Genomic DNA, 12,319 nt, shown 5'->3' on the forward strand with positions numbered 1-12,319 from the left:
TAAAGAGATCATATCAAAGTATGTTTGCCTTATAACGCTGGTAGAAGAGATCATGTTGGTTGACTTTTGACTTTTTTTGAACTAAGGTCTGTCTGAATTTCTCAATTTTTTGCCTATTGAAAGGATGAAAAAGATATGAGTTTTCAACACAGGAAACATATTTACAATTATGATTGTCTGAATCATGAGGTTTGAGTAGATAGATAGTTTGTCCTTCTGGGGTAAAGCCACAAATTTTCTCTTTTGATTCTTCAAAGATTTCCTCACATGCAAATTGCAATGGAAAACAAAAGGATAATGTTGAAGTAGTATTCCTGAAAGTTTGGAAGGATATAAGTAACCTTCCACTAGAAGATCTACTGTATTGTGGATCTGTAGATTGGATGGGTTGGCATGGTGTTGTAACCTGTTGTATCTATTTGTAGGCAGTATACCATTTTTTTGGAATAAACTCTTCAAGTTTTTCCTTTGGCATCTACTTTGGAACGAGTGTACAGTATAATTTTTGATCTATTTCTACATTCAAAAAGATTACATCTTAGGCTTCAAGTGTGTAATGTCCAGAGAATGATTTTGAACTCTGTATGCCATCTAGTAATGAATAGTGATCACAAGTGTCTGACCTTGGGGAACAACACCAATGACTTAGATATGAAATTTTAGGGCACTACAAAGTTGTGGATCTTGTAGTGACATATACAAATTTAGAAATAATATCGCCATCACGATTCCTGCATTAAATGTGATTTGGACTGTGCCAAGATTCTCATGTTCAAAATTGGGAAATCGAGTATCAAAAAGAGTGATCTTTGATGTAATTGGTCACCCTTTTCTTCCGTTAAAGGTGAGTGCAAAACAAATACTGCAATATGAAGATGAGTATACTCTTTATCATTCCATTCTTAAGTAAAATATTTAGATAATGAGTCCAGAGTCCAGAGTCCCTATCACCAATCTCACTTTTTTCAACCCATAGCATAATTACCTTAAACCCTTGACCTCTTTCAAACGAACCATAAATACACTTATCCATCCGTTAGTTTTAAAAATTAAGCAATACGTCCAAAGTATTTCTTTAAACCAAATCAAATTGAAAAAAAAATACAATTTACTCTAGTTTAGATTATGGTTTAAATTATAGTTATCGATATTTTATTATATATAATACATATTCTGATATAATACAATACATGTAAAAAACAACACATATAATAAAATGTATCAAATTAATACGATAAAATAATCATATTGTACGATATAATACATATTCTATGATACGATACATATTATCAATACTAATTGATACATTTTTTAAAGAAAAAGATAGTGTATAGTAGAATTGTGTATGAAAAATTTTAAAATGTTGAAATTATTTATAATATTTTTCAAAATGATAATGTATCAATAAAATATTTTATTAGTATTTTATTATTTTAATTTTTAAAAAATGTATTATACGATATAATATAAGATATGATAAATTAAATTTTCGATATATGATACAATATGCAATTTAACTACCATAGTTTCAACATTTTAAAATTATTCATTTCTAAATATATATCATTTAATAAAATTGATTGAATTATAATTTTTTAAAACATAATATATGTGTTAAATAAATATAAAATATACATGTAAAGAAAATAATAAAATAAATATGAAAAAACAAATTATACACTTAATCATTTATTGAAAAATTCCATTAAACATAGTTATACATATACATTTTTAAAAAATACGATTTACAATTTGGTTCAATTTGAAAATCGCTTAAACCATAATCCAAACTAAAAAAAAAACAGTTTGAAAAATTTTAACCTAAATCAAACAATTTTACAAATCAAACTAATTAAGATAGTAATTTTTAAACGATTAGGTTTAATTGTACAATTTAAACCGAATTATACATATTCTTAAGAAGTACATAGACATACCTTTGGATAAAAAAATTAAAGCTAACTGTGTTTAACTTATCTTTCCAAACTGAATCAAATTTAAATCCATTTGAAGATAATCAATGAACTAGCTCTACTTCTTACAAAAATAAAATCGAAGGCAAATATTATAGCTAACAAATTCAAGTAATAGGAGAAGAAGGCGGGGATTTGTTGCCACATCCCGAATCAATATAGAGAGTTGTAGGTAATGAAGGTAGCAATAATGGAAGATATGCAAATAAGGAGTGAAGGAATTAGAGTGATATTTAAGAGACTGCTCTCACCCAAGTACCCAGCTAGGGTTATTGTTCCATCTGCAATAACTCTGGCTATTGTCCCGGCTTCTGTTGAAAGTAACCCACCATTGTAGGTTCCTCGAGAAAGCCTGGATGACATCACTCGAGAGAGAAGCGCCAAGTTCACGCCTGGACCAATTATAGTGAAAAATCATGAGATAACTTGTTCGAGAAGATTTTCGTTAGCTTTTGTCTTTCTGAATTCCATTTGTAGCTTAATAATAATTGAAAAAAAAATATGTATCTCACCTTCAAGTACTTCAGCAAAAACAAACAAGATAAGTCCTGAGCAGACATATTGTGGCACAGAGTACGGAATTATAACATTGAAGCTGAAGATAATGCCTACCAAAACTAGGATTTCGGATGCCAGCAAAATTTTCCTGGAACCACATCAAAGAGAGTAAGACGTTAGTAGATTATGATAAAAGAACATTCCAAATTTAATATCAGCTAGATGATATAAAAAAGATGCCTATTCTGACACATTACCTGTCTTCAAACATGTTGCTTATGTAGCTTCCAACAATAATATTTACGGGAAGAACAGTAAGGCCAAGACATGCAAGGAAAATTGCCACGGTGCTTGTAGACCAATTAAAATAGTATGAGGTAATAACACTAGATTCAGAGAGTAAAATCTCCATCACGTATTTGAGCATAAAATATATCAACAATTGAACCTGGAAGATACATGAGGTTAAGTCAGAGATTGTGAATTGTTATATCTTGAATTTGAAGCTAAATAATCTGCAATTAGAAGCACGTAAAATTTGAGGCTAGTAAGCTCAATTAATGAAACCAAGCATACCCGTGATAACAAACAGAAGATCACTAGGCTTGAACTTCCTTAAGCTCTATGTGAGGCTCTATAAATTAAGAGGAAAACAGATTTCATCCAAAGACATCAATCATCTTTAGCTCAGTTCAAGTTTCAAGAAGTTATAGTTCCATAGTTATTTTGCCCTATATTACAATAAAACTATCTAATCTCCTAGTTAGATTTTCATTAATGCAAGATCTCAGTTCCCTCTCAACTCACTTCCAGGCTCTGTGAGTATCTTATGCCAATAAATTTTTACATCACAATAAATTAGCTTATAAATAATATAAAAAAATTGTGCTATTATGTCTGGTAATAATTGAACTGATGAATTTTCATACTCCATAATATTGAAACTAAATTACAATATCCAGCTGATTATAAGTCAATGAAGATAGAAACAAAGTTGATATAAAAGCGGTCAAGTCAAATCTCAACAATGGCAGGTCAAATTTGGGCAAGATAGCTTATCTTTATATGGATAGAATGACAATTCTATATAGTGAAGACATTTTGTGGTTTAATGAGCAGATTTATTTAATTATCCAAGTAAACCCCCATACTTTCCACGCAATAATGTCATCTTTGAAAATCAGTGAGCTGAATTTCAATGTTTTGGAAAGTTCAATGACTTTTAGAGTAAATCAACATACCTTAACAGAGGGTGTAAGTAGTCTATATGCTGATCTAATCGAATTGGCTGGTCCATGATATTCCTCAGGACCTTCTTCACTTCCATCACATTCTGGGTCACCATCTTCATCTTGTTGATTGTCTTCAGAGGTTATGAGCAATGGTTGCTTGAGACCTTTCTCAAGTTCATTATTTCCCACTGATTCTGTCGTTTATCAGGTTAAAATTAAAAATTAAAATTTCTATGCATTGAAAAAATTTAAATTCTATAAAATGAATTAAAGCGAAGATATAGGTGGTTTTAGATAAAATACTTTCAAGTGATTAACTAAAACTTGCTGAATGGCACAGCTCAAACTATGCCTGCAGTAGAACCATGTTTCTCCTAAGTATAACACCATAAGACTACCTTTAGGCCACATTTTAATTAGTACCACGATCCAACTATTTTAATAGTTCCATTATCTCACTGGTAATGACCCTTCAGCCTAATGTTAAAATTCCATGAAGGGTCCCATTCAGCGTAGCAGCTTTAGGGAACACAATCTCTAGACAGCTTAAAGCAGAATCATTGCTAATCAGCCTGGACAAGAATGTTATCAGAATTCATATAACAGTGTCTTAAAACTGATTTTGCACATTCATTAACATAGATCTGGTTTTGAAATCACAAAGCTTGAAACTCATAGGGGGCCAGTATTCTGCAATCAGGGATCCATCCTAGACTTTCTGAAGCAACTATAATTCTTGAATTAAACTATAGATGACAATGCCAGTTTGCAGTTTGTTTAATAGAGAAGAGATTATAATATGAAATACCCCTATGGACCAACTGAATTACATTAGCTGCACTTGTAACCAGTCTCAAAAATAAAAAATGAACTACCATCAGAATGACTTCAACATTTTGTGTAATACACTTTTAGTTTTGGTGGAAGAAGATTATATCATTCCCTTCAAAACTTTAGTACCTTCAATCAAAACCCATCAAATTTTCTTATATCAAGAATACAAATGAAATTAATAAACAAATACAAATGCTATAGTAAAAAGGACGGCAGTTTTGATGAACTCTAATAATGTTTTTCAGCATATAAAAACTATTTCATTAATCACAAAAAAATATTTCAAGAGAACAAGAATCCAAGGTAAATGATTTTATAAACATCCTATGAAATAATGCATCTATTCAGAATATATCAAAGCCAAAAAGACAGGTAATGGAGTTCACACACCTCCATTTGATTCATGTGGTCTATCATTCTCTGCGATATCATGAGAAGGTTCTTTAAATGAGATCCACAACCATATTAAATATATAAACCAGGCGACAGCCATAACCCAACCGGGTAACGTGTTTTGATTGAATGTAAGCTTGTAAATCTTAAAATTAGTTTGAAGTAAGCCAGCTAGAGCAGGACCACAAGCCATTCCAAGTGCACTGGCACTAACAAAACCTGCTGATGCCTGCATGCGGATTTTTAATGGTACACAGTCACTGATATAACGCCGGTTAACAGCTCTTGCAGATCCCAACCTGAAAATTGAAGTACAATATCAGCAGAAAGTGGGGAGCTAAACTTAGATATATTCCTCTATCTTACTGTTTGGATAAAAACTTTTATTATGATGCAAATGAGTTAAGTTAATGTTAAATCTATAAAAATGTCACATCAGTGACATAATTGTGCTGATAGATAAGTAATTAAGAAAGGATAGAATTGTGTTGATGGATTAGAAATTAAAAAAGGATAGAATTTGTCTTGATGAAATGCACTAAAACACAATCTTGGTGCTGTCTATCAGAGAATAAAACAAAGCAAAAAAAAAAAAAAAAGAGCACATACCCACAGAAAAGACGACCGATTATGAGAACTGCTATTGACTCAAGATCATAGGCCATTGCATACAAAATATTTCCAATGAACAGAGCAATACTGCTAAATACAAGAGGTCTGAAGTACGATTTGTTTGACCATGCACTAAAATACACAGAGGAAAACACCTGCGCAACAGCCATGGCCCCAATAACAACACCACAAACCGTTGCAGCAGCTCCAAGGCTCAGAGCATAGTCATCTGCTGTAGGGACAACAATATATGTGTTGACCATATAAAGAAATGTGTTTGCTAAGTTCAAGAGAAGTGACATGAAATGATATCTCTGATCATCAACATGTTCCTCAACTGGAGTAGGTAGCTCGTCTTGCATAATAAGTGCATGTTGAGCCAAAAAGTTGAGGAAATTTGTTGAGTGAGTTAACCTGTCTACAGCTGCTTTTATTGAATCAACAACAGGATCCTGCAAGGTAAATTGCATGGTTTTGAGTGCTATAGGTGCAAGAGAACAGTCAGAAAGAAACCTGACATCTATACAAGTTGAATTACTAGTATCAACCTGGAGTGGAAGAAGAGGCTGATCATAAATGGATAAGTAGCTTCCCTGGCGATTCTGAAGTTCATGAAGATTTCGAGATATGGCTCCCACAACAGCGCCAAATCCCTACAAAATTCCAGTTTTTATCTTAAACATTCAGGAGAAGAATAACTTTTGAGGCTGATTCAGACCCTACATTACTTATCATGCCCCAAAACTTACAAACTCAAATGAAATCATGAATTGAAGTTTCATGGAAAAACCTAATCAATTGCATGTGTATAAACACGCAAATCCTCAATTGCTGATGTCTGCATTTCAGTGAAGTCTGGACTTTTAAATATTGCTTCCAATAAATACTAAAAGTCCAAAATTTGCAATTTTCAAAGAATGTACTCTTTTTTTCTAATATTTTAGCAGTACTAATTAATGAGATCCAACTTTTAATATTTAAAACAATAACTTTCATGGAAGAGATAGACTGTATGTATTACCACATGCTTGAACACTTGCTGCAGCTGGGAGTAAGGATGATTAGCACGAGTTTTGACATAGTAATTAGTGAATCTATACCCAAAGCGTTTATCAAACTTTTTCAGTATCTTGCGCAAACCAACCGCATTTATCTCAACAAAAAAGAGAAGCTTCAAAAGATCATGTCCCACTGCTTGATAAGCCTCACGTAGTTCACTTATTTGGGATATATCTGGCTGCTTTTGAAGAGCATCATGTTGTTCCCCAAGCCTGGCTAACCTGCTAGCAAGGAGACCTTGTTGTTCCAACAGAAAAAGGACAATCTTCTCAATCTGAATTGTAAGAACAAGAAAGTACATGAAAATATTGTTCATATACCGCCTTTACAAAGGTTGACCATGATATCTGTTAGAGCAAACCCAAAGGTCAGCCTCCTACCTACTAATTTATGATCTCCATATCCATATCAGTGATAGTATGTCAAAAAATATTCCATGCCAAGTGTGGCCAGCTCCAATCTATTATTAGAATTCTAGTTTAAGATATAATATATTAATTGATAACAACAAATTTTTTACATAACTATCTATTGACCTTAACAGACAACTCAATGAAGTAATTCCAAGGAAGTACATAAGACTTTAAAGTAAAACTTAAACAAGTTGAGTGTCTAATTTAAAAACCAACCCACAAGAGAACATTTAATGTTGAGAATAACAAGGGGATATTAATTATAAGTCTTAGTAGGATAACTTCAACATACAGTAGACTTGATACAAAGAAAGAACATTTAAATGTACCAATGCTAATGACACAATTCAATCTTATCACATAAATTTTTGAAACAGCCTCAGAGAACACCTGCGTGTGTATGCTAATATAGCACTTCTGGTTCCTAACTTCCAACATACCTGATTATCTAGCATTCTTGAGAAATCCTTGAGAACATGGCGGCGATCTTGAGCTCCAACTTGTATCTGCTGACCATATTGTTTTACTTTCTTCTTCATTAATTTGTAGTTTATGTAGTATCTGAAAGAAATAAAATTATGAGCATGGTACAATAATATTATAATATAATATAATATTATCCACAGATAGGCTAGCAAAAGTTCACAATTTCACATAAGTGAAATAATAACAAAGCAGCCCCAGTTCTTTCTGTGTGTATGTCCGAATGGATGTAATTGTCTGTGTCATGATTCTAAAAGTGAAACATCAAACACAAACAAAAGAAAGACATAGAAACCAATAAATGCATCATGCTCAGGCAGACTAATAACAGCTTCTTTTATTCTTTCTTCTTTCAGAAGAATAAGAACTTAATCTGATACTCTGATTAGACTATACAATGTGACTCATAATCACAATCAAATCTATCTATACTAAAGCAGTAATATGGTGAACAAATATATGCAGTCACATCATTCCTTCCTATTGGAAAGGGGGTAAATATTAGAAGACAAAGTATTAATCTCCAAACAAAGAAAAATTTTATCATGCATCTTTCTCCTTTATTGAAAGAAGCATTTTATGCTACCTGGAATGAATTATGAATATCAACATATGAAACATACCTTTGCCATTCTTGAATCTGTCTTTCCTTCAACTTTTTCCCAAAGGCAACCATTTTTCACTACATTTATAGTACATGGAATTTAGTCAGAAAAAATAAGAAACTTCCAGCAACATTACTGGAAAAGAAAAAATTTTCTGGCTTAAAAGACAATAAGGAAAGAATTAATATTCATTGTAATTGTGTATTTTGTACCATAAAACTCGTCTCAATACCAAATGTATCACCCAAGATTAATGAGTCTTACCAGAAAAAAAGGTGTACAAGGAACAACCACAATCACGGAAAAGTAATATTTTGATCCTTTTGACGGTGCAATATTTTGAATCCTAAAAATCTTTTTATGCAAAGTCAAAAGAGTATAGTTTGTAACACTAAAACACTGCAAAATTCACATACATCTTCCTATCATACACCTTTTTTTTAAAACCAATTCATTATTTTCCAAATGACATGAATCATATTAGTCCAATCAACAGTAAAAGAGACAACAGGAATCTGTTTATTCAGGCACTAAGCCAGATGCTCCATTTTACATTGACATGAGTAATGCTTCCCATCCCTTAACATTTCAGGATGATTTCAAAGCAATAAAAACTATCTTAATACCATAATAAAATTTAAAAATGGTGTCACTGACATCAGTTGATACAGAGAAATTGTTTTCTAAGACAAAACAGATTTTGACTAATGCACAATTTCATATTATAACATATATAACCCAACTTTTTCAGACTACAATATTCTCCAAGAGCATATCATACAAACAGTCAACTTATGCCTTCCACAGTGTTCAGCCGACGTCACTGATACAAAATTTAGAGCATGTGTGTCTAATCATGGTCACCGCTGGCAATGTTTAATATACTGTACGCAAAACGCCAAGTTTGACAAGTCAGCGCAATCGTTGCGAGTCCAGTTCAGTAACCTCAACTAATAACCCCGATTTAAAACAATATTAAATAATAAGTATATCACTAAAATTAATTTTTAATGACAACAAAAGAAGAGGTATGCTACTTTCCAATAATATACTCAAATAAATATTCGCAACTGCAGAGTTTAAAAATAGAAAAAAAAATCTGGCAACAGCTGAGGTTCTCAGTAATCCTATGTTTGTTTTCCAAGAAAATCTCAAGAAAATAGAACATGAAAACTAATCCCTCCTCAATTCCTACAAGTATAGAGAACGAAAAAAAAAATCATACAATTCAAATATTCAATTCATTTTCCCCACGCAGCAACCAAACAGAAGATGAATCACGCATTACCTTGAAGCGAAAGTCGAAGCTCTCTTAAGCGAGACAAAGGTTAGATGACCATCAACGAACAGCTGAACCAAAAAGCAAAATAAAGAGAAATCACAACAAATTCTCAAAAACATAAACAAGAAGCACGTGAATGATTCATAAAACAGAAAAACGGATTTAAACGGTGTTTTTTCATAAATCACGTAAAACATGGATTCGAATCTAAAAAGCGAAAAAAAGAAGATATACCTCAAACAAAACCAGCGGCGTTGGAATTTATCTCTTTCAGAGAAAGGGGATCTTCTTTTGAGAGGAACTTTACAGAATGATTTCACAACCAGTTCGCTTGATTGGTGCTCTAAGTCTAATAGTATGTCAATGGATTAATGATTGAGACTCAATAATGGAATAAAGAAGTGAAAAGAAGGCGGAAGGCATACGCCTGTTCTTTTTGTAGTGATGGCAGGGATTTATACTAGGGAAATTTAAATAAATGCGCTTTTTAGTGGGGTAATAAATAATTTACCCCAAATTTTGGGGTTAAAGATACATACCCTTAAATTAAAGTATTTAAACGAAAATACCCCAAATATCTCCTTAAATACCAAAACTACCATTCTAATTTAATTACTATTTTATTTAAGGGTAATAAACAAATTTACCATAAATTTTGGGGTCAAAGCATAAATACCCTTAAGTTAAAGTATTTAAACCAAAATGCCCCAAAATAATACCGAAACTGCCCTTCCTCTATTTCTATATAAATCACATATCTTCCTTCATTTTTAACATATCTGAGAGAGATTTCTGAAGAGAGGAATTAAGTTCGTGTTCAAGATTTCGGGCGTGAAGAGAAAAGTTCGTCATTACGAGGTATTTATCCCTGTCATTACTTTAATCGTTATTATTTTATTGATAATGCAATTATATGTGATATTTTATATAATAAATTATAGTTGTATGTAATATGTAAAATAATAAAAATTAGATAGGTTATGTTTTAAATATTATAGTAGTATAGGATAACATGATATTACTTCAATCGTTATTATTTTATCAATAATGTAATTATATGTGATATTTTATATAATAAATTATTAGGATATGTTTAATAATATTATTTTGTCAAATTGAAGTATGAAATAGGTATAATTGTGTAATAGACATCTGTAAATACTATTTTTAGTCGTATTATTTATGTTAATTATATATTTGATTTGGGCAATATACAATTTACCCCCAAATTTTAGGAGTTAACAAAAATACCCTTATATTAAAAATTTTTAACGAAAATGCCCCAAATATCCTCTTAAATACCAAAACTATCCTTTTAAATTAAATTATTATTTGTTAAAGATTAATAACAAAATATGATATATTTAAGTAGTCACAATATATAATTGAATTATGGAATAGGAATAATTATGTAATAGACATATGTAAATATTATTTTCAGTCGTATTATTTATGTTGATTATATATTTTATTGTAGGATTAATCTAAATGGCTGGATATGCTTCAATTAGATATGGGGGAAATTGGATAGAAAAGGGTGATAATGTTATAAAATATGTTGGAGGTAATAGGAAATTGATTAAAATTCCAGAACACACATCATTCGAAGAATTAATCGAAATAGTGAGCGACAAGTGTAATATAGATCGACGGATATTTAACATTCAGTTAAGCATGAAACCGAGGCATCTCGACGACGGTGTTCCAATAGAAATTTCGAATGATGAAGATGTTGAGGTTCTTAACGGTCTATCTAACCTCTTCAAAGAATGTGTTCCAGTATTTGTTATAACTACATTTACTGATGATAGTTACGAGACTTAACAAGCGAATGAAGATTTTCAAGGTGGTGAGTCGAGCAGTTATCCAGAAAATCAAACTATTGGTGTAGAAGAGATGCAAAATATCTAGATCAATTCGAAACAAGAATTCTTAGAGGAAGATTTTGCACATATAAATGAAGTTAACGTTGATGCATTGTATCACGCAGAAGAATTCCTTAATGGGGGCGAAGCAACTTTTCCAGACTGGAGTGAATTTAATGGAAAGGTTGAACATAATATTCCAATCGAAGAACCAGAGATTGAAGAGAAGACCTATGGTAATAACGATATTGGAGGTACGAGTTATTTTCCAGAAATAAATCTTGTTGATGGGAATGTTCTTACTGATGCATTTCATTGGTTACCACCTTTTCCTAATCAACCATCTACATCTAGAAACTCTAAAGCATCGACGGATACTGATTCTCCAAAAGTTGGTACATTATTTCCTAGTAAACAACATGTGATTGATGCGATAACTCAAGACGCACTTCGTAGGGGATATCAATTTAGAGTGAAAAAATCAGACACGCTTAGATGGGTTCTTGAATGTCGTAACAAAGAATGTAAATGGCGTGCACGGGCAGTTAGGGTGGGAGAAACTGATAGCTTTGAATTACGTCGTTTGGATAACTATCACACATGTTGCAGAAATCAGATATTACCTCATCATAGGCAAGCAGGTGCTCGAGCTTTGGGGCAGATTTTGAGGACCAAATTCATTTTAGTTGATCGTATTTATCGACCGAAGGAGATCATTGCTGATATCGCCGACCGATATAAAATTGATATATCATACGCACAAGCATGGCGGGCAAGAAATTGGGCGCTTCAATCATTGAGGGGGACACCGGAAAAGTCATTTATGTTGCTGCCAGAGTATTGCCTTAATTTGGAACGTTGTAATTCGAGGACGGTGACACATATACTAACGGATGAGGAGGATCGATTCAAATACTTTTACATGGCGTTCGGTTGTAGTATTCGTGCATTTCAACATCATATTCGACCGGTTATTTGTATTGATGCTGCTTTCTTAAAGGGTCGATATCTGGGTCAACTATTTATTGCTGTCGCATTAGATGGGAATAATCAAATATATCCGCTTGCTT

At 32.2% G+C, this 12,319-nt stretch overlaps 1 protein-coding gene across 1 annotated transcript; it reads right to left on the reverse strand.

The window, feature by feature from the left end:
• Positions 1-1,952: 1,952 nt before the first annotated feature.
• On the reverse strand, positions 1,953-9,819 carry LOC123204474 (SPX domain-containing membrane protein At4g22990-like). The gene is made up of 12 exons (XM_044621144.1): positions 9,619-9,819; positions 9,391-9,452; positions 8,121-8,179; positions 7,455-7,575; positions 6,564-6,875; positions 6,091-6,195; positions 5,540-5,994; positions 4,928-5,229; positions 3,713-3,897; positions 2,729-2,919; positions 2,486-2,619; positions 1,953-2,365 (listed from the first exon to the last, which is right to left on the reverse strand). Exons 3-12 carry the CDS (start codon positions 8,171-8,173, stop codon positions 2,127-2,129), a joined length of 2,097 nt encoding a protein of 698 aa, XP_044477079.1. The 5' UTR covers positions 8,174-8,179; positions 9,391-9,452; positions 9,619-9,819; the 3' UTR covers positions 1,953-2,126.
• Between the last annotated feature and the right edge of the window lie 2,500 nt (positions 9,820-12,319).

This window comes from Mangifera indica, chromosome 20, assembly GCF_011075055.1.
Source record: "Mangifera indica cultivar Alphonso chromosome 20, CATAS_Mindica_2.1, whole genome shotgun sequence".
Taxonomy (NCBI): domain Eukaryota; kingdom Viridiplantae; phylum Streptophyta; class Magnoliopsida; order Sapindales; family Anacardiaceae; genus Mangifera; species Mangifera indica.

Excerpts from the sequence above, each read along its gene's own strand:
- LOC123204474 (XM_044621144.1), bottom strand. The coding sequence starts at position 8,173 with ATGGTTGCCTTTGGGAAAAAGTTGAAGGAAAGACAGATTCAAGAATGG. Across the intron at positions 6,876-7,454 it reads CAAGAATGCTAGATAATCAG|ATTGAGAAGATTGTCCTTTT; the intron begins GTATGTTGGAAG and ends CTTACAATTCAG. Across the intron at positions 5,230-5,539 it reads ATCGGTCGTCTTTTCTGTGG|GTTGGGATCTGCAAGAGCTG; the intron begins GTATGTGCTCTT and ends TTCAATTTTCAG.